This window comes from Budorcas taxicolor, chromosome 1 (genome assembly GCF_023091745.1).
Source record: "Budorcas taxicolor isolate Tak-1 chromosome 1, Takin1.1, whole genome shotgun sequence".
Classification (NCBI taxonomy): Eukaryota; Metazoa; Chordata; class Mammalia; order Artiodactyla; family Bovidae; genus Budorcas; species Budorcas taxicolor.
Window position 1 is genome coordinate 221,373,119 of NC_068910.1, and position 20,603 is coordinate 221,393,721.

At 51.9% G+C, this 20,603-nt stretch overlaps 1 protein-coding gene across 2 annotated transcripts in view; it reads left to right on the plus strand.

The window, feature by feature from the left end:
- Positions 1 to 20,603, plus strand: part of KAT2B (lysine acetyltransferase 2B) — a 98,513-nt gene that overhangs the window by 20,182 nt on the left and 57,728 nt on the right. For both annotated transcript variants that reach the window (XR_008199079.1, XM_052636450.1), the window contains exon 2: positions 5,848 to 5,974. Coding sequence is in view for 1 of the 2 variants with exons in the window: in XM_052636450.1 (XP_052492410.1) it covers positions 5,848 to 5,974 (127 nt within the window). In the remaining variant the exon portion in view is untranslated. The remainder of the gene's footprint in view (positions 1 to 5,847; positions 5,975 to 20,603) is intronic.

A 20,603-nucleotide genomic window follows, 5' to 3' on the forward strand; every position in this document is an offset into this window, starting at 1 on the left:
TATGCTGTGCGTATGTATCACATCTTTTTTTACCCATTCCTCTGTTGATGGACATTTCAATTGCTTCCATGTCTTGGCTATTGTAAATAGTGTTGCAGTGAATGTTGGGATGCATATATCTTTTTTGTTGTTTAATATTGTGAGCAAGTGACTCCAAGTTAGGAATAACTTTTTAATTAGAGGATAATTGCTTTACAGTGCTGTGTTAGTTTGCATGTGTCTTTTAAATTAGTTTTCTCCAGATTCATGCCCAGGAATGGGATTGCTGGGTCATTTATGTGAGGAGCGTCACTTTTCGTTTGTAAGCTGACCAATCTTTTGTTCAGTAAGTGATGTGATTCCACAGTGATCGGGACCAGTATCTTCAAGCTCCTTTCGTTGGCTGCATCCTCTTCAGGTCCTTGCTTTAAAGTCCTGTCATAGTTGATCATGACGTATAGAGCTCTGGTCTCAGCTAATTTTTCACCTAACAGGGCTCTGCTACCATGTTACCAGCGTCTTCATTACCACTTCCATCCATTCTGCGCCGACCCACCTTCATTCCTTGGTGCCTCTAACAGTCTTGTGGGATGGATATTTTATGCTCCTTTCATAGATTAGGAAGCGTAAGGTTAAGGGGTTCGCCCCAGGTTCATACAGTTAGCAGATGCTGAAGTTAAGATTTGAGATTGCCTCTACAGCACTCCAGGCCCACCCTCCTGAACAGAGCTCTGATACTGCGTGCTGTCCCCGGCCGCCTGTCTGCCAACCTCAGCCCAGGCTGAAACACTCGGCTGGCAAACACATTCCTCGCCCCGTCGCTGCTGTGGGTTGGTCGGGGGCAGGTGCCCCGGGCCGCGGCCGAGTCCTCCCGGACGCGCTCCGCCTTCCCCAGGTTCCCGCCAGCCTCTGCGGCGGAGCGCGGTCCTGCCTTCCCCCTGCCCTCCCGCTGGCTCCATCCCTGCCTTCTGCGCGCCTCCAGGCTCGGAGGAAGCATATCCTGAAGGAAGGTCCCGGGCCTGGGACTTTGCTGCGGGAAGATCCAGTCTGGGAGAATGTAATCACTCGCTTAGAGGAGATGCAGGCCTGCCTCCCTGTGGCGCTGCCCGCGCTCCCAAACGCCGCTTTCCTTCTCAGGAAGTTCCCCAGGGCCTCCAGGGCCTCTTACGGCCGAGCGCCGCTGGGCTGCGTCTTCATCTCCTGTGAAGAGAGGCTTCTGGTGTCTCAGCATCCAGGCTTGTGATGTGAGGGACACGCAGAGGGTGCCCAGGGTTTGGAGAGAGAGTACACGGGCCGTGAGGAGCAGGAGAGGCTTGGGGCTTGCCTGCTTTCCCCTCCTCCCTGTGCACGTGGCCCACCGCCCGCCAAACGCAGGGAAGTGCCGCCTGCGTGCCGCCGCTGCGTGCCGCGTCTGCGTGCCGCGCCTGCGTGCCGCCGCTGCGTGCCGCCCCTGCGTGCCGCGTCTGCGTGCCGTGTGTGCGTGCCGCCTGCGTGCCGCGGCTGCGTGCCGCCTGCGTGCCGCCGCTGCGTGCCGCCTGCGTGCCGCCGCTGCGTGCCGTGTGTGCGTGCCGCCTGCGTGCCGCCGCTGCGTGCCGCCTGCGTGCCGCCGCTGCGTGCCGCCTGCGTGCCGCGTCTGCGTGCCGTGTGTGCGTGCCGCCTGCGTGCCGGGGCTGCGTGCCGCCTGCGTGCCGCCGCTGCGTGCCGCCTGCGTGCCGCGTCTGCGTGCCGTGTGTGCGTGCCGCCTGCGTGCCGCGGCTGCGTGCCGCCTGCGTGCCGCCGCTGCGTGCCGTGGGAAGAGCCGCGGGGAGGCCCCACCCCAGGCAGTGCCATGGGCCTTTTTACTTGTGGACTCAGACTTTTGCCACAGGAAGTGCTGTCTTGGGGTGATGGCTCTCCTCGTAGCCGTGGCGCGAACAGGGTTGATCAGGCCTGCTGGCGGCCTCCCCGCGTCCTCGTAATGAGGAACCTCATGCCTAACTAGGTCAGCGTCTCTCAGTGTCTGGAGTGGCAGATGCGCGGCCTTTGGTGGCGTTCATTCTGGTCCACATGGAGCTCCTGCCACGGGTACTTCCTTCCCGGGGTTGGCCTGCCTGTGAAGACTGCGGCTGTGGTTACTTCCGTGACCAGATGCAAAATCCATCATGTCTGTCAAAAGCTACAGAGGTCGATGAGACAGACTGAGGACAGAGTGTACTTCGGTCATTATCCGCTTGACCCCACACCCAACAGAAGCCCTCTGCCTTCCTAAGTCAGGAAACCCTTGACGGGCAGCTTGGCACCTTTATGACAATTCAGGGAGCATCCTGCGGTCTCGTGGTGGGCCTTTCTTCCTGTCCAGGTAACGGAGATTTGTAAGTGCTGGGTTGTGTTTGTTAATGTGCTTCCGCGTGTGGTAAGAGCATTATTATCCTGGACTGGAAGTTAAAAGCAGAAGGAAGTAAGACGATTTACTGATAGAGGTTCAGTTCAGTTCAGTTCAGTTCAGTTGCTCAGTCGTGTCTGACCCTTTGCGACCCCATGAATCGCAGCATGCCAGGCCTCCCTGTCCATCACCATCTCCTGGAGTCCATTGAGTCAGTGATGCCCTCCAGCCATCTCATCCTCGGTCGTCCCCTTCTCCTCCTGCCCCCAATCCCTCCCAGCATCAGAGTCTTTTCCAATGAGTCAACTCTTCCCATGAGGTGCCCAAAGTACTGGAGTTTCAGCTTTAGCATCATTCCCTCCAAAGAAATCCCAGGGCTGATCTCCTTCAGAAAGGACTGGTTGGATCTCCTTGCAGTCCAAGGGACTCTCAAGAGTCTTCTCCAACACCACAGTTCAAAAGCATCAATTCTTCGGCGCTCAGCCTTCTTCACAGTCCAACTCTCACATCCATACATGACCACAGGAAAAACCATAGCCTTGACTAGACGGACGTGACAGGAACGTGGGTGGATCCCCGCCCCTCCATGATTGCTGTTTAAGGAAAACAAGAATGGGGATGGTTGGCCCTCATGACTAAAGGCAAAAATGAAGGAGAAAGAGAATGTTTGCAGACCCCCTGCCTCAAGCCCTTGTGTTCTGCCTGCACCCCCGTCTGCAGCCCAGAGGACCCTCCTGGAGAGGAAGAGAAGAGACGGAGCCGGGCCGGCGCGTCAGCGTTCTCAGGAGGCCTTCCCCGTGGGGCCCCCATGGCAGCTCTCGGCTTTCCGCCCTGAGCTCCGCCCGCCCTGGCCGCCGCGCTCTGCGGAGCAAACCAGGCCTGGCTGCCTTTGCACAGGTTGCTCCTTCTGCCTGGGATGCTCTTCTGCCAGCGAGCTTCATCGTCAGCCTTTGCTTGACTGCCCCCGTCTCTAAAAGTCCCGGTTAAAACCGTGCGTTTGATGGCTCTGCTCCAGACCTTCGCGGCCCGCCGTCCGTCTTTCCCTGCCAGCACCAGCCCTCTCTGACAGCCTGTGCGCTGTGCCCGCCTGTGCTGCCCGGCCGCCACCCCCAGCGCCCCCGCGGCTGCGCCCCCGGGCCCGGCAGGGTCTCCTCGGCTGCTTCCATACCCAGCAGGTGTAGCCGGCAGGGAGTAGGCCCTCGGCGCGCATCGTGCGGCCTTGACCTCGGATGTCGTTCTCTCGACTCCAGGTTTCTGGCCGCCGCTGTTCTCTCTTTCTGGGTTTGGCGCGCCCTCCTCATTGGCTGCTTTTGTCATCACTTGTTTTTCTCTAGCCAAAAGCCTTTTTTGGAAAGGGCAGCTGAATCAGCCCAACTGATCAGAACAGCTGGAGGCGGGGCCGCTGGCCCACCATGAGGAGATGAGGCGTGGATGGGGGGGGGGTCTCCCCCAGCTCGAGATTGTGGGGTGCCTTCTGGGAAGCAGACTCTCATGAACATCACCTCAGGAATGTGGCCTTGGAGACCGTGTCTCTAAGAGGCACATGGCTTGTCTCAGAGAATTTCAGGGCCCGGTTTAGCTTAGCGTCAGAGCATGTGCCTGGCCAGACCGAAGAGGGTCCCTGGAGCTATGCACCGGGGGCTGCTCTGATGGCGTCGCTGGTGGAAGGTCCTTCCTCAGCCCGTCCTCACTGTGAGGAGCAGTCAGGTGGGGCTTGCCAGGTTCCACGCACCCACGGGGAAGGACTTACCATCAAAAGCAGGTTTTTCTTGCATCTTGACCCTTCCTGCCTTGCCAGTTGTTTATTCTTTCTTTTCTTACTCTCCTCTACCTGCACACACTTCAGAAACTATTCCTATCTTGGAGAATTTTCTGTGTGAGGTCAAGGCAGCAGCCGTTCTGAAATTTTCAGACTTCTGTTAACTTCAGCCATCTGGTACACCAGGGACTGGGGTGGGTGGGTGGGGTTGCTGGGACATCCAAACCAGGGAGAAAAGATGTCTGAGGGAACGAAAGATCTAACACAAAGCCCAAGCCCAAGCACAAAAATCTATTGCAATTTATTTAAAGGCCAGTACTGTCCAGGAGAAAGTGAAGTTGCTCAGTCGTGTCCAACTCTTTGTGACCCCGTGGACACCAGGCTCCTCTGTCCATGGGATTTTTCTAGGCAAGAGTACTGGAGTGGGTTGCCATTTCCTTCTCCAGGGAACTTCCCGACCCAGGGATTGAACCCAGGTCTCCCACATTGTAGACAGACGAATGTTCTATAGGCGCATTAAAAAAGAAAAACCGGCCAAGTGGGTTTTAATATCTCGTAACTCCATGTATCTAAACTAGTGGCATTTCAGCATGTGACGAATGTGGAAGCTGTCGAGATGCTTGCTTTCTGCTCCAGTCTTCTAAGTCTGCCGTGTGCCTTGCATCTCCCGGGTGTGCCCGTGTGCACAGGCCGCATTGCAGGGGCCTGGTAGCCGCTTGTGACTTGTGAGGCCACAAGTGTTGGACGGTGTACACAGAAGGCTGTTAGCCAGAGTGAATCAGCCCGGGTTTCATGTTGTTTCAGCAACTCATATTTTTATTTCTCATCGATAGAAGATTTCAAGCTCTCAATAAGAGAGGGCTGGTGTGGTGGAGAGAGTCACTCAGTGCGAGCTTTCCACGTTTCCCTCCACACTTATGACCAGTGAAGACCCAGAGTGGTACTCGGTAGAATAATCAGGAATAATCGATACCTTTCCACGCTTGTCCTCTGCTTTATAACCCAGGTCATCACAGAAACACTTGAGCATTTTTGCTGTTTTCTAAAAAGGTGGGGAAATGTGCAAAGTGGGAAAAGTTAAGAATGATGCTGTCAAGCGTTACCAAAAAGTGCTCTGGCGTGGGAAACCGGGGAGATTGTTGGGAGGGAGAACTCGCAGCCTCCACGAAGAACTCTCCACGTGTACAGCTGGGGGCCCACGGGGGACTGGGAGGAGCCGGCGGAGGAGTGGGAGGAGCCGGCGGAGGAGTGGGAGGAGCCGGCGGAGGAGTGGGAGGAGCCGGCGAGGGAGTGGGTGGAGCCGGCGAGGGCGTCCTCACCTGCTGCGTCCCTCTGGTGGCTCCGGGGTCGCTGACCTCGTCAGTGCCTTGGGCAGAGCTGTCGCCGGAGCCCCACGTGTTGTGGGGACCTCAGGAGTCTGGCTTTTCCCTTCGGGAAGCTTGATAGATGGACTCCGTGGATGCTCGCTGGGGGCGTGGTGCCAGAGCGGAGGGCACAATCCTCTCTCTGTGAGGCAGGATCAGCGGAAAGGAAACCAAAACCCAAAAAGCAACGACAGAACAACATGTCTGAGTCACGCCCTCTTTGCCTTTTTTCTGCTTTTGTTTCCTTCTAATACAGAGAACATGATTAAGTCAGGAGTGGGAAGGTTGCCGTCCTGTGACTGGTGTGTGTTACTTATGTATAAAGCATTCAGTTCCTTGCTGTCTAGTATATAATTTTGTTTCTCCCTTTGTTTGTTTTTTAGGCAGAGGAATCTTGTAAGTGCAATGGCTGGAAAAACCCCAATCCTTCGCCCACGCCCCCCAGAGCCGACCTGCAGCAGATCATCGTCAGCCTCACGGAGTCCTGTCGGAGCTGCAGCCACGCCCTCGGTGAGTCCCGCCCCTCGGGCAGACCAGCGGTGTCCCCTGAGACTCTGCCCTGCTGGGCTTGGCGGGTTAGCCAGACGTGTACACCTCGCCTCTGAGGAGGCCGCAGGCACGACCCCTTAACCTTCTGGTTTTGCTGGGAGCTTCTCGCGGGAGGCGAATCCTGCCCTGTGTGCACTCGGTCTTCTTTTCCTTGGATTTATCGGCTGTGCGGGGTCTTCGCGGCGGCTCAGGCTTTTCTCGAGCTGGGGCAAGCAGAGCTTGCTCTCTGATCGCGCTTCGTGAGGGCTTCCCATCTGGCGGCCCCTCTGTACGGGGCTTCAGCTGCTGGGCTCAGGAGCTGTGACACTCGGGCTTAGCCGGTCTGGCGCGCGGCATCTTCTGGGATCAGGGCTCGCACTGAGTGTCCTGCGGGCGGATGCTTCGCATTCTCCACAGCCGCTTTCATCCCTCTCTGTGTCCCCTCACTTTCCCCAGGAGCTGGGCTGACCGCTGATGGGGGCGGGGCAGGGGATTGCCAAATGGGACGAAATGTGGCCGCTGAACTAGTTAGAATAATACTTAGCATGTCCTGATTCACTCTGATTTTTTTTTTTTTTATTCTTTTCTGATTCCCTGAACTTTCTGAGAGTGCTTAATTTTATCTTCATATTCTTTAATTTCCTGGGTCTGCTATCTCTTTTCTTCCTTGGAATTGTGTTTGGTAAATATTTACTTGTCTTTTCCCTTTCAACATTCTTATCTGTCTCTGCAAGCTAATCACTATCAGCCTAGCCAGACTCTGCCCGAGTTAGTTACCCGGACTGTGCTAATACAGTCTGAGTCCTGATACTAGTTTTAGGACAAACATTTTCTTTTTAAATTATATTCTGTCTAAGCGGATGAAAGTTACTGCGTAGTTTCCCCTAGAAATTCAAATTCAAAGTCACAAGGGGTCTGGGACTGCTGTTCTTCCTTTTCTGTCTGCAGTCATCCGGTCTCCCAAAGAACGGTCATTGTGCAGGTTGCCAGCCACTGCCGCACCAGTGCAGCCCCGGCCACGCACCCTAATACATTTTGTCTTTTCCACCTGCCCCTTGTGAGGGCTGGGTGCTTCTAGCCGTCATCTTTCTCTCAAGCTTCCCGCTCATCTCAGATGGAGCATCAGCCTTCGGTAGCCTGCAGGTAGGTCTAGTTAGAAGTGTGATTTTGTGTTCAGCTAGACGGGGTTTCAGCCTGTATGGAACAAAATAGGAAATAGTGCCATCTCAGGAAGTTACCTCACCGGAGTGACCTGAGGAAAGGAACTAGAGAACCTCCATCTCACGGGAGACGTAAACGCGCCTACAGTCACATCACTGTGTTGGTTTAACTGGTGTCTCTTCTGGCTTTTGAAGCAGCCAGTGCAAAGTAAAAGGCCAAGGGTCACAGGAACGGCTTTGCTTGAAACTCACCTTTTCCACCGTCATCCCGGAGCATTGCCCTTTAGAATTGCCTCGGGGAATGTGACGCAGTAGAGCTCCTCAAACACTGGACTTGAACTGTACTTGGTATTGATTGGGAAATCCTATTATCCTTCACCAATTAACGTTTAAAAACAGAGTCTTCTTTCTTATTTAGCTGAGCAGATTGTCTCCTTTGGGCACACAGGAATGCCCAAAGGCAGAAACAGCCTTTCTTGAAGAAAAGCTGACCTTGTTCCCTTTTATATTTCTTAACAAGCTGTGAAAACAAATACCCTTACTGTACTATACATAATTGAGAATGGGAAAAAGGGTACACATCCTTTATCCTGACAAACTCATGCCAGAAAGTTAACCTAACTGTAAATTGGATATGCCTTCAGATTAAAAGGGCAGCTATTAGAGCCATATTCACGATACTGAAAAACTAAAACAGCCTAAATATCCCAATGGAAGAGGTCCTTGCTTGAATTATGAAATTCATTGTTCAGTTCAGTCAGTCGCTCAGTCGTGTCTGACTCTTTGCGACCCCATGAATCGCAGCATGCCAGGCCTCCTGTCCATCACCAACTCCCAGAGTTCACTCAGACTCACGTCCATCGAGTCCGTGATGCCATCCAGCCATCTCATCCTGGGTCGTCCCCTTCTCCTCCTGCCCCCAATCCCTCCCAGCATCAGAGTCTTTTCCAATGAGTCAACTCTTCACATGAGGTGCCCAAAGTACTGGAGTTTCAGCTTTAGCATCATTCCTTCCAAAGAAATCCCAGGGCTGATCTCCTTCAGAAAGGACTGGTTGGATCTCCTTGCAGTCCAAGGGACTCTCAAGAGTCTTCTCCAACACCACAGTTCAAAAGCATCAATTCTTTGGCACTCAGCCTTCTTCACAGTCCAACTCTCACATCCATACATGACCACAGGGAAAACCATAGCCTTGACTAGACGGACCTTAGTCAGCAAAGTAATATCTCTGCTTTTTAATATGCTGTCTAGGTTGGTCGTAACTTTCTTTCCAAGGAGTAAGCGTCTTTTAATTTCATGGCTGCAATCACCATCTGCAGTGATTTTAGGGCCCAAAAAAATAGAGTCTGACTGTGGCTATTAACAAAAGATGTATTTTGCAACATACAAAGACATTCTTAACATATTGTTAATGAAAAAAGCAGGCCAGAAAGCAGCTTAATTGAAGGTTTTATGATTTTGGACAAAATGGCAAGATCCACCAGCCTAAGTTCAAATCCCAGCTCAACAACCAGTAGCTGTAAACTGGGACGTATTATTTAATTTGCCTGGATCTCCAGTTTTTCAGTTCTGAAATGGAGTCAGTGGTAGTATTTACCTCATGGGAGTGTTTGAGGGGTAAATGAATTAACGCCAATCAAAATTTTAGCATAGTACCTGGCGGAAAATTCATTATTACTCTTACTGGAGTTCTTTACTTCGAACAATGGATGGGAACTCTGTTCAGTTTAAATGAGAAAACCATGTTTGTAAGAAGGGTACTGGTTGCTTTCACAAGCTGGGGACAGAGGAATGCGGAGTCAGTCGTGTCTTGGGATCCCAGCTGCAGGAGTTCAAGGTCCTGTATCCAGGATCCTGGATGATTCCCGTCCACTACCTTGAGAAGACTCTTGAGAGTCCTTTGAACTGCAGGGAGATCACACCGGTCAAGTCTAAAGGAAATCAGCTCTAAATATTCATTGGAAGGACTGATGCTGATGCTTTGGTACTTTGGCCACCCTATGCAAAGAGCTGACTCATCGGGAAAGACCCTGATACTGGGAAAGACTGAAGGCCAAAGGAGTGGGCAGCAGAGGGTGAGACGGTTGGATGGCATCACCGACTTGGTGGACAGGAGTCTGAGCGAACTCCAGGAGGTAGTGAAGGACAGGAGCTGGGTGTGCTGCAGTCCCTGGGGTTGCAGAGGGTGGGACGCACTCAGGGGCTGACCAGCAGCCACTGCCCAAACCCCGCCCCCCCGCCCCCCTGTTGGGGATTTAAGTCTTCAGAGGAGGGGCTGCGTCATACAGGTATCCATTTGCCCAGCCCAGAGTTTCACCCTCCCACTGAGAACCACCGGGAAGGCGGCCCTTCCTGAAGGGGGCCCCCGCCTGGAGAGCAGCCCCGTGCGTCACCTGGCTTCCTCAGGCTGGAGGCTGTGACACCCGTTTCAGTGAACAGACTGGGATGGTCCGGAGGATGTATGCTGAGTCGCTGCTGACCGTGGTTTTCTCAGGGCGCTGGGGTTGTGAGCATTTTAAAAATATTTTCCCTCTTTCCTTCCTTCTGCTCTCCATTCGGTCGCTTCCTAAAAATTGAAACGTCTCCACATTTTCAAGCACTCTTGGGATCATCACCAGAATGCTGGAGCTTGTTTATTTGTCCTGGTGTCAGGGTTCTGACACCAGGAAGCTTCCTCTTTCAGAAGGAGGACTGTGCCCCCCTCCCTCCTCCCTACTTTAAAAGAAAACTTTTTATTGTGGAAACTTTCATGTATACATAAAGGAAGGAAGAATCATTTAATATAATAAACAGCCTTGTATCCGTCACCCAGCTTTAACAATGATCAACATATGACAGTTTCCCTCTCTCCCTTTTGCGGGCCAGAGCATTTTCTTTTAAGCAAGACATCTTTTCTTCCTGCAGATTGCTTCTTTTTCTTTATGGTTTCTTTGTCTTTGGCGGTGCTGGGTCTTTGTCGCTGTGTGCGGGCTCTCTCCAGCTGTGCTGAGCGGGGCTGCCCTGCAGAGTTGGGCTTGCCACTGTGCAGCCTCTCCCACTGCAGAGCGTGGACTCTAGGCTCACGGGCTGCAGTAGTTGCTGCCGCATGCAGGATCTTCCCGGGCCGGGGATGGAACCCGGGTCCCCTGCATTGGCAGGCGGGTTTTTGTCCTGTCCCACCAGGGAAGCCCCCGATTACTTCTAAAGTATTAACAGCAGTGTAGGGGGTCAGGGCGTCACGTGGGCGTGAACCCTCAACAGCCTTCCCATCTGTGTGCACGGAACTGTTCTCACAGTCGATATTCTGAGCCTGGGAATTTGGACCCGACAATATGTGCATTTCTCTCAGACCTGTCAAAACAGCATCCAGGCTCGCCGATTGAGGGGTCTGCTCTGCTGAGTTGCCGCTGGGTGTCCTTCGGTTCAGCCAGACAGTCTTTCGACAGTGAGCTCTGGTTTCACACGGTCTCTTGACAGTGACTCGCATCTCGGGCGTCCTTGGCCTGCCTTAATTTGATACTCTGTGTCTCCTGGGTGTAAATCGCAGGGCCCACGGTCTGATTAAATAGAAGGAACGTTTGGTCGGGAGTTAGAAGCAACTCTAGGCCTGGCTGGGCAGTTTACCCGCCCCCTAACCGCTTTGCTCTTTAGAATCTTCACCACAGACTGGAAATGTCTCCGTCTTTGTTAATATTATAGCCACTTGCTACATTTGTCTAATGAGCACTTGAATTGTAGCTGCTCCAAATTGAGATGAGCTGTAGACCAAATGAGAAAAAGTGAGATGTTTCATTAATTTTGATTACATGGTGAAATGATATTTTGGATATATTTGGTTAATAAAATACATAAATATTCTTCAAATTAATCTCACCTGTTTCTTTTTTCTTTAATGTTGCTACTTGAAAACTTAAAATCACATGTGTCTAGCATTATGTTTCTGTTGGATAGCGTACGCCTAGAACATTCTACTCCATTCTCTGAAATTTCTGGGACTGTTATAATTACATACAAAGTTTGACAGAGGGTCCTAACAGAGCACTTCAGTTGGCCCAAACACATCTCCTCACCTTAGTATTAATCAGAGTTTCTTGTTTTGGGACTGCTTGTTTCAGTGGCAGCCTCCTTCTATGACCAGGACACGAGGAAACACCCGTTGTTGCCACAACACAACTGGGGTTTCCGTTGTCTTTTGGAGCCCGTTGTTATGAACTGTGCTGAGACGTACTGCTTATTAAGTTTGAGTACGGATAATGTTTTGCAGTTTCGTGGAGATTTCTTATTGTTTTGCTTTTTAATTTATTTATCTTTGGCTGAGCTGAGTCTTCCTTGCTGTGTGGGCCTTCCTCCAGTGTCTGAGCGGGGGCCCCTCTCCAGCTGTGATGCTCAGGCCTCACACTGGGGTGGCGTCTCCTGTTGCCGAGCGCCATCTCTAGAGCAGGGCTCAGTAGTTGGGGCTCCTGAGCTCAGTCACCTTGCAGCATGTGCGGTCCTCCCAGACCAGGACTGAAGACCACGGCGCCATCAGGGAAGCCCCTGATTGTTCTTTTAATGTCATCAGATTTTCCTGATACACACGTGTAGTTAAACATCAAAAAAGTGGAAACTGGTGTTTATTCGACCTGGGTTTGATCCCTGGGAAGATCCCCTGGAGAAGGGAAGGGCTGCCCACCCCAGTATTCTGGCCTGGAGAATTCCGTGGACTGTGTAGTCCATGGAATTGCAAAGAGTCGGACACAACTGAGTGACTTTCACTTCCACCTGTGGTTATCTCTGCTTACCTGCTTATTTACGGTAGAAACTTTCCAAGCAAAGTAAAGACCAGCATTAACAATAATACCAGACTTGTTTCTTGGACAGTATGAAGCGTCTCAGCACGTATCTTACCTCCAGCATTTTTCTAATGGACTGTTGAAGCTGAATCTGGCCTTTGTACCCCAACATCAAATTAAATCTTGGAAACTTTTGGAGATTTGGGGATTTTGGAAATTTTGGAGAGTTTTGGGTGAAGTAGCAGAGAATAGCTTTATTGGTTTGTCAGGCAAAAGGGGACACAGCAGGCTAATGCCCTAAAACCTGTGTGTTTCCACCTGGCAGGTAGCGCGGAGCTTCACAGTAATGGTTCAGAGGGGGCATCAGCTGGAGGACCTCCTTCCGACTGGTTGGTGGCGAGGTCATCGGTAGTCGGCATCAAAAGCCTGGTTCCAGCTGCTCCGGGGTCTGCGTGCTTACGGGCAGCAAACAGCTAACTTCTCCCACGTGGTGGGGGTTTCATAGCTGAAAGCCACTCAGAGTCACTGCTGTGTACCGTGTGAGGGGTCCTGGGACCCTGCCTCAAGGCCGCCTTCTTTCTGACTGCACCCCCCTTGTCTCGCGTCCCCTCCCTTCCCTGACTAGCAGCTGTTTGAACCGGCTCTTTGGAATATCTGGAAGGTCATAGAGGAGGAATGAAACCTGTTTCCTGCAAGCAAGAGATGGGGACACAGGAAGGCTCTCCTGCCCGGGAGCCTCACAGGGTCCTGCCTGGAATCACAGGGGATTCCAGCCCTCCTCTATGTTCCCACCACATCACGAGCCCCCCCATCTCCTGGTCACCCCCGGGGCCCGTGTACACGTGTCCCTGGCAGATGCCGCGTGACGGACCCGCGGGCCCAGCCAGACACGGACACAGCCACCTGGGCCAAGTCTGCTAATGCCTCTCGGGGAGGGGCCCCAGGTTTTCTGTACTCTTTCTCCATGGCCTCAGAGTTGTCGGGAGCTGTGAGTCTGTGGCAGGATTCAGGGATAAAGCTGGCAGCATTTTGTGCCCACTTAGTATATCATTACTTTCCCAGCGCCCTGGGGTCCTGAAGTCCTGGGGGATCTCTCTGAGCCCCCGGGGTCCTGAAGTCCTGGGGGATTGCTCTGAGCGCCCCTCGCACCAGCCGGTCCTATGCTTACACCTGCCGCAGCACCGGGAGCTGAGTCTCCTCTTGCACACCTGGCTTCCCACACAGGCATGCGTGTGCGAACTCAGTCGTGTCCTCGCAGTCTAATCCGGGCATGTTCTTCTGCTTCAGCCCTCTGGACGCCTCTTCCTCTCAGGACGGAGCCCCCTGGGCTGACTGTGTGAGGGTCAGGCGCCTGCCGGCCCGTCCTCCCCTCTGCCTTGCACGTGGAGGCACACAGCGCCGGCCTCGCCCTTCGTCCTTCCCTGCAGGGGAACCTGACTTGCCTCTGCGTCCTGGCTGACCCAGCCGTTGGCACAGAGAATCCAGGCCTCCCTGTCGCTGTACTGCAGCAGCGCTCCCCTTGTTTAACTGTGGTTCTCTAACCCTTGTTGCTTTTCTGTGCTGGACGGACATGAAGGCAAAACAAGATCAGGAGCTGCTGTGGCTCAGATCATGAGCTCCTTATCGCCAAATTCACACTGAGATTGAAGAGAGTGGAGAAAACCACTAGACCATTCAGGTATGACCTAAATCAAATCCCTTATGATTATACAGTGGAAGTGAGAAATAGATTTCAGGGACTAGAGCTGATAAACAGAGTGCCTGATGAACTATGGATGGAGGTTCATGACACTGTACAGGAGACAGGAAGCAAGACCATCCCCTAGAAAAAGAAATGCAAAAAAGCAAAATGGTTGTCTGAGGAGGCCTTACAAATAGCTGAGAAAAGAAGAGACGCTAAAGGCAAAGGAGAAAAGGAAAGATATTCCCATTTGAATGGAGAGTTCCAAAGAATAGCACGGAGAGATAAGAAAGCCTTCCTCAGCGATCAATGCAAAGAAATAGAGGAAAACAACAGACTGGGAAAGACTAGAGATCTCTTCAAGGAAATAAGAGATACCAAGGGAACATTTCATGCAAAGATGGGCTCAATAAAGGACAGAAATGGTATGGACCTAACAAGCAGAAGATATTAAGAAGAGGTGGCAATAATACACAGAACTGTACAAAAAAGATCTTCATGACCCAGATAATCACGATGGTGTGATCACTCACCTAGAGCCAGACATCCTGGAATGTGAAGTCAAGTGGGCCTTAGGAAGGATCACAATAAACAAAGCTAGTGGAGGTGATGGAATTCCAGTTGAACTATTTCAGATCCTGAAAGATGATGCTGTGAAAGTGCTGCACTCAATATTTCGGCAAACTTGGAAAACTCAGCAGTGGCCACAGGACTGGAAAAGGTCAGTTTTCATTCCACTCGCAAAGAAAGGCAATGCCAAAGAATGCTCAAACTACTACACAAGCACTCATCTCACATGCCAGTAAAGTAATGCTCAAAATTCTCCCAGCCAGGCTTCAGCAATACCTGAGCCGTGAACTTCCAGATGTTCAAGCTGATTTTAGAAAAGGCAGAGGAACCAGAGATCAAATTGCCAACATCCGCTGGATCATTGAAAAAGCAAGAGCGTTCCAGAAAAACATCAATTTCTGATTTATTGACTATGCCAAAGCCTTTGACTGTGTGGATCACAATAAACTGTGGAAAATTCTGAAGGAGATGGGAATACCAGACCACCTGACCTGCCTCTTGAGAAGCCTGTATGCAGGTCAGGAAGCAACAGTTAGAACTGGACATGGAACAACAGACTGGTTCCAAATAGGAAAAGGAGTACATCAAGGCTGTATATTGTCACCCTGCTTATTTAACTTCTATGCAGAGTACATCATGAGAAATGCTGGGCTGGAGGAAGCACAAGCTGGAATCAAGATTGCTGGGAGAAATCACAATAACTTCATATATGCAGATGACACCACCCTTATGGCAGAAAATGAAGAAGAACTAAAGAGCCTCTTGATGAAAGTGAAAGAGGAGAGTGGAAAAGTTGGCTTAAAGCTCAACATTCAGAAAACTAAGATCATGGCATCCTGTCCCATCACTTCATGGCAAATAGATGGGAAACAGTGGCTGACTTTATATTTCTGGACTCAAAATCACTGCAGATGGTGATTGCAGCCATGAAATTAAAAGACGCTTACTCCTTGGAAGGAAAGTTACGACCAACCTAGACAGCATATTAAAAAGCAGAGACATTACTTTGCCAACAAAGGTCCGTCTAGTCAAGGCTATGGTTTTTCCAGTGGTCATGTATGGATGTGAGAGTTGGACTATAAAGAAAGCTGAGCGCCGAAGAATTGAGGCTTTTGAACTGTGGTGCTGGAGAAGACTCTTGAGAGTCCCTTGGACTGGGAGGAGATCCATCCTAAAGGAGATCAGTCCTGGGTGTTCATTGGAAGGACTGATGTTGAAGCTGAAACTCCAATACTTTGGCCACCTGATGTGAAGAGCTGACCCATCTGAAAAGACTCTGATGCTGGGAAGGATTGAGCCAAGAGGAGAAGGGGATGACAGAGGATGAGATGGCTGGATGGCATCACGGACTCGATGGACGTGAGTCTGAGTGAACTCCGGGAGATGGTGATGGACAGGGAGGCCAGGCGTGCTGCGGTTCATGGGGTCACAAAGAGTCGGACACGACTGAGCGACTGAACTGAACTGACATGAAGGGGATTGAGTTTTCCCCTAGTTCCTGGTATGTTTAGTTCCTTGGTCATCACTGGATTTGTTTCTTCCTAGCTAAAATATCCATTGCATTCGGGGTCACTAAAAAGATGGTTGGTGGTGTTTATTCACAGAGGGATTTTCATGGTTCATGATTGGTACCTGTTCTGTGCAGAGTGGTAGCTGCCAGCCACGTGTGACTGATGACCAGACTTGAAACGTGGCTGTTCCAGTTGAAATGTGCTGCCCGTGGACAATGCAGACCAGTCCTGAAGACTTAATGTGAGAAAAGAATGTGATATATTTTAATGTTGAGTGTGCATCTAAATAATTTGGTATCCCCATGGAAGGAGGAGCCTGGTAGGCTGCAGTCCATGGGGTCGCGAAGAGTCGGACACGACTGAGCGACTTCCCTTTCACTTTTCACTTTCACGCATTGGAGAAGGAAATGGCAGCCCACTCCAGTGTTCTTGCCTGGAGAATCCCAGGGACGGGGGAGCCTGGTGGGCTGCCGTCTTTGGGGTCGCACAGAGTCGCACAGGTCTGAAGCAACTCAGCAGCAGCAGCAGGTTAGATGCAGTGTGTTGGCCTCCCCTGTTTCTTTTCACGGTTACAAATGTGGCTCCTGGGGCTCCCTGGTGGTCCAGAGGCGGGACTGCTGCTCCCACCGCAGGGGCAGGAGTCTAGCCGCTGGCTGGGGAGCAAAGGTCCTGCAGACTGTGGTTCGGCCAGATTTTTTTTAATTAAAATATTTCTTGAACACCTATTGTTAAAAAATGCTAAAGTGGTTGCTAGAATATTTATATGTGGTTAAATGTGGTTCTTGGGCTTCCCTGCTCAGCTGGTAACGAATTTGATCCCTGGGTCAGGAAAATCCCTCAGAGCAGGGAATAGCAAGCCACTCCAGTAGTCTTCCCTGGAGAATTCCATGGGCAGAGGAGCCTGACAGGCTACAGTCTGTGGGTTCGCAACGCCTGACACACACAGACACACACCCACCCACAGACATGGTTCACATAGTCCTTTGCCTGAGCTCTCTAGAGGGTTCTTACTCTTAAATGACCCTTTTTCTCCCTTCCAGATGTGAGGTTACTGAAGATGAGACCACTTTTATCCTTCAGACTCTTTGATTTATTTTTTTTTACTGAGGCATCTCACCATGAAGGCGTACCACGTCGTGCTAGTTTTTGGCGTGCAGGAGAGTGATCGGTTGTCCTTCTAGCTGCCTACCCACCCATCCATCCGTCTCTATAGTATTGCGGATTCTTTTCCGTTACAGGAAACTACTTTTAAATTACGAGCCTTCTGCGCGTGGTCGGAATCTGTCATTGAAGGACTTCATTTGATCTCTTCCAGCCTTGACCTCAGATTTCCACCAACCGAATGTGTACTTGAGCAGCTTGCGCATCCCCCAGATGCCGTGCCGCTGGCTTTCTCTCCCGTCCAGAGGAGCGAGCCCGTGCTCTGGCCCCGCCGCAGGGCCTGGGACCGGGCTGCCCCAGGAAGCGGAGGCGCTGACTGGGGGCCGCGGCTGCAGGCGCGAAGGTCAGGGTTCCGGCGAGGCGCAGCGCTGGGGTCCCTAGCGGGTGGCTGTGGCCCCCTGGCGTCTGCGGCCTGACCTACTGCGCGGTGGCGGCCCGCCGGGAGACGCACGGTGGTCAGCCTGCCGTCCCAGATGCGCCTCCGGCCTCCGCGCGGTGGGCGCTGCGGGCGCACCACTGCAGGGAGTGAACCCGCCCCAAGCTGGGGTGCCCATTCTTGGGTGACCATGTGGATGCTTTGTACCAGGATCTTGGACGATGGTTTGAAATGAAGGCAGGGTCCTTTATGTTTGGTTATCAAATTCCAGGTGGAAGAAAGATTTTTTTAGAAAAACTTTTATTTGGAAGTGTTTTCAAACTTACGGGAAAGTGGTGAGCATTGCAGCAAGGAGCGTCCCGTGTGCCTTCTGCCCAGATGGGCCTGTTGGTCATAGTCTGCCCTGCGTGCTTGGCCCCGTGTCTCATATGTGTGTGGACACGCCCACAGTCACATATCACACATGAGTTTGTGTGTGTGTGTGTGTGTGTGTGTGTATCATACTTTTTCCTGGATCACGTGAGAATAAGATGCATTTACATCATGGCTTTTTCCTCTTGAAATACTTAAGTATACATTTTCTAAAAATCAGGACAGTCTTTCTTATAAAGGTTTTTTTGTTGCTTTTTTGCCTATGCTGTGCTGCTTGCAGGATCCTCATTGCCAGCCCCTCCCCCCCCAACCTCTGGACTGCCAGGGGATTCCCGAACACTCTTTCACATAAGCTCAGTTTAGTTACCAACTTCAGTAAATATTAGCATTTATGTAATACTTAATCCAGTGCTTACTTGTTTTCTAATTTTAGAGTTGACCCAAAAATGTCTTTTAGAGCTTTTTTTCCTCTCCATTAAGCACCCAGCAGGCTAGGATCACATCCGTATTTAGTTGTCACGTGAAGGTCAGACAGAAAGTCTCCTCTCCTCAGCACTTCCAGAAGCTTCTGACAGCAGATGCACAGGATTTTCTGCTCAGCCCTCCCGCAAAGCCCAGCGGGGCGTCTGGTGGCTTAATTCCAGTTCTACCTGCCTGTGATCAGCGCAGGCCCCGTAAGGTCCGGGGTCTGCACCCCCTTCAGATGCTGATCCCGAGTTCAGGTATCGCCCATCTTTCCTGCTGGCCAGCTGTAAACTGAAGGCTCCTACTCCCGGGCTTTGATCACTTTGCAGAGTGGCTCACAGAGCCCAGGAAAGCAGGCACTAGATTCCCGTTTTTTTCATAAAAGGATGCAAGTCAGGAACAGCGACGGAGGAGAAGCCGGAGCAGCGTGGGGAGCACGGTGGTGATTAGCTCAGCCTCCAGAGCCTCTCCCTTCCCGAGGTGGGGGTTCCAACCCTCTCCTCTCTGTGCTTCTGTGCAAAAGCTACTCGCAGAATCAGGTGCGGCGGGAACGGTCTTTATGAATAACAGCAGACACTCGTTCACCTCTGTTGTTGCCGTCACTCGTGCAAGTCCAGGAGTTTAGGAGCAGTTTGCTAAGAAAGGGGACAAAGGCCACATGTTGTAGGTCAGTGTCCCTGCACGCCTCTCCCGTCTGCTCTGACGTGGACGGCTCCTCCTCCCCACCACCCTCCCGCTTTTTGTCTTTTATGATATTGATGTTTTGGTGGAGGAATGTTTTCAATTTTAAGACTAAACCTGTTAAAAGCTGGGAGAAAATGCATTTTTGTCATCTTTTGATTCTACGGGAAAGACCTTTGCAAGCAAGACCTTGAAGAAAGGCCAGACATGAATCTGACTTTTCTGAAAAATGTAAAATTCCTGCATAACCACAAGCCAACAAACAAAAACCCCAGCCAATCTGGGAGGACAGACAGAAAAAGACCCACATCCTAGAAAAGCAGGCAGAGGACCTGAATACGTAGCACACAAAAGAACAAACGCAAGTGTCCAGGGACAGGGGAAACCATCCAGGGCATCCAGTGAGCGCAGATCACAGCAGCGGGGGCTCGGGCTGGCTTTCAGAAGGCTGAACGAGCAGACGCTCCACTGTTGGCCCGTGTGGGGCAAGGGCTCTGTCTCAGCGCTCCTGTGGTGGACTGGGGCGGACCTTGCTGGGAGGATAAATTAGGGGGCGTCTATCAAAACTTTAAATAGCATTGACTCTATTATGAGGTCTGTGGCCGAATCACCTGTTGTAGGCTTGTGCGGTGTAGTATAGAGGCGCATCTCTTCAAGAAAATACACTTCTGGCTCCTTAAAGTGAACTTCTTTGCGTCAAAAGGTTTCTTTGGAAAAGATTAAGTGTTTTTTTCTTCAGCAGTGAGTGAGTCTTTGGTTACACATGAGTTCAGTAAGTATTTGGCTTTTCAGTTAGAGTGACGTGCATCCGGGTTTTGCATGGTGTGCGGCTGACTCTGGGCTCCCTGGTGCATCTGTCCAGTTTGCTTGTGCAGGTGTGCAGGCCCAGTCGCTCAGTCGTGTCCGACTCTTTGTGGCCCACCAGGCTCCTCTGTCCATGGGGTTGTCCAGGCAAGAGCACAGGGATCGTGCTACGTAACGTCTCCTGCACTGGTGGGTGAGCTCTTCACCAGTCATTCTGGGAAGTCCCTAATCCTGCCCATCAGCCCCCAAGGGGCCATCTCTGGACTCAGTAGATGTGGGTCTGATGGAGACGGTCTCCCTCCCTCCCATGGCGACAGAGCACCCTGGGGGAAGGCTCGAGGTCCCTGTGATCAGAGGTGGGAGTGGGGAAGAGTGTGGGGGTGCCCAGCTGTGTCTGGTGTGGGCACTGTGCCATGGAAGGGCAGTGAGGCAGTAAGTGCCAGGTTCCTTGGCTGGAGGGGCCGCCATTCGGAGGGTGACCTCAAGGACTCTTAAGTCCGAGGTCAAGTGTGTGGGGACGGTGGTGGTGCCCTGGTTGTTGGGGTGGGGAGGTGATGAGGGGTGCGGGGATGATTGGGTTGGCATGGGGTTTAGCTGCTGATGTGGATTTGGTGAGAGAGAAAGCTGAGTGTAGGGTACTCAGAGACTGCAAGGGGCATTGGTGAGAGGGGCCCATAGCTGGAGAGCCTGAGAGCGTTACCAGGGCCCGTGCGCGCCCTGCGCCCTGCACAGTCGGCCAGTGAGCCCCAGAGATGAGGCCTTGAGGCGAGGACTCCTTTTATTAGGGAAGTTGGCTGAGCTGGAGGAGAGCAGACTAGCGTCTCAAAATACCCATTTATGGATTTTGATGGATATGGATCCATATAAATTTATGGATCAGAGATGGAGGGGTAAGGAAACACAGTACAGAGACCATTTAATTCTTGCAAGCCCCAGGCAGGAGGATGCGTTCCTTTCTTTCGGGTCATTCACTGGTGGGCAGGTTCATGGTACCTCCCTGTGAGCGAAACTGGAGCTCTTTAGTTTGAGAGAGGCAGAGGGGCAGGGGGTCATTCCCAGGTGGGCAGGCTCACGGTACC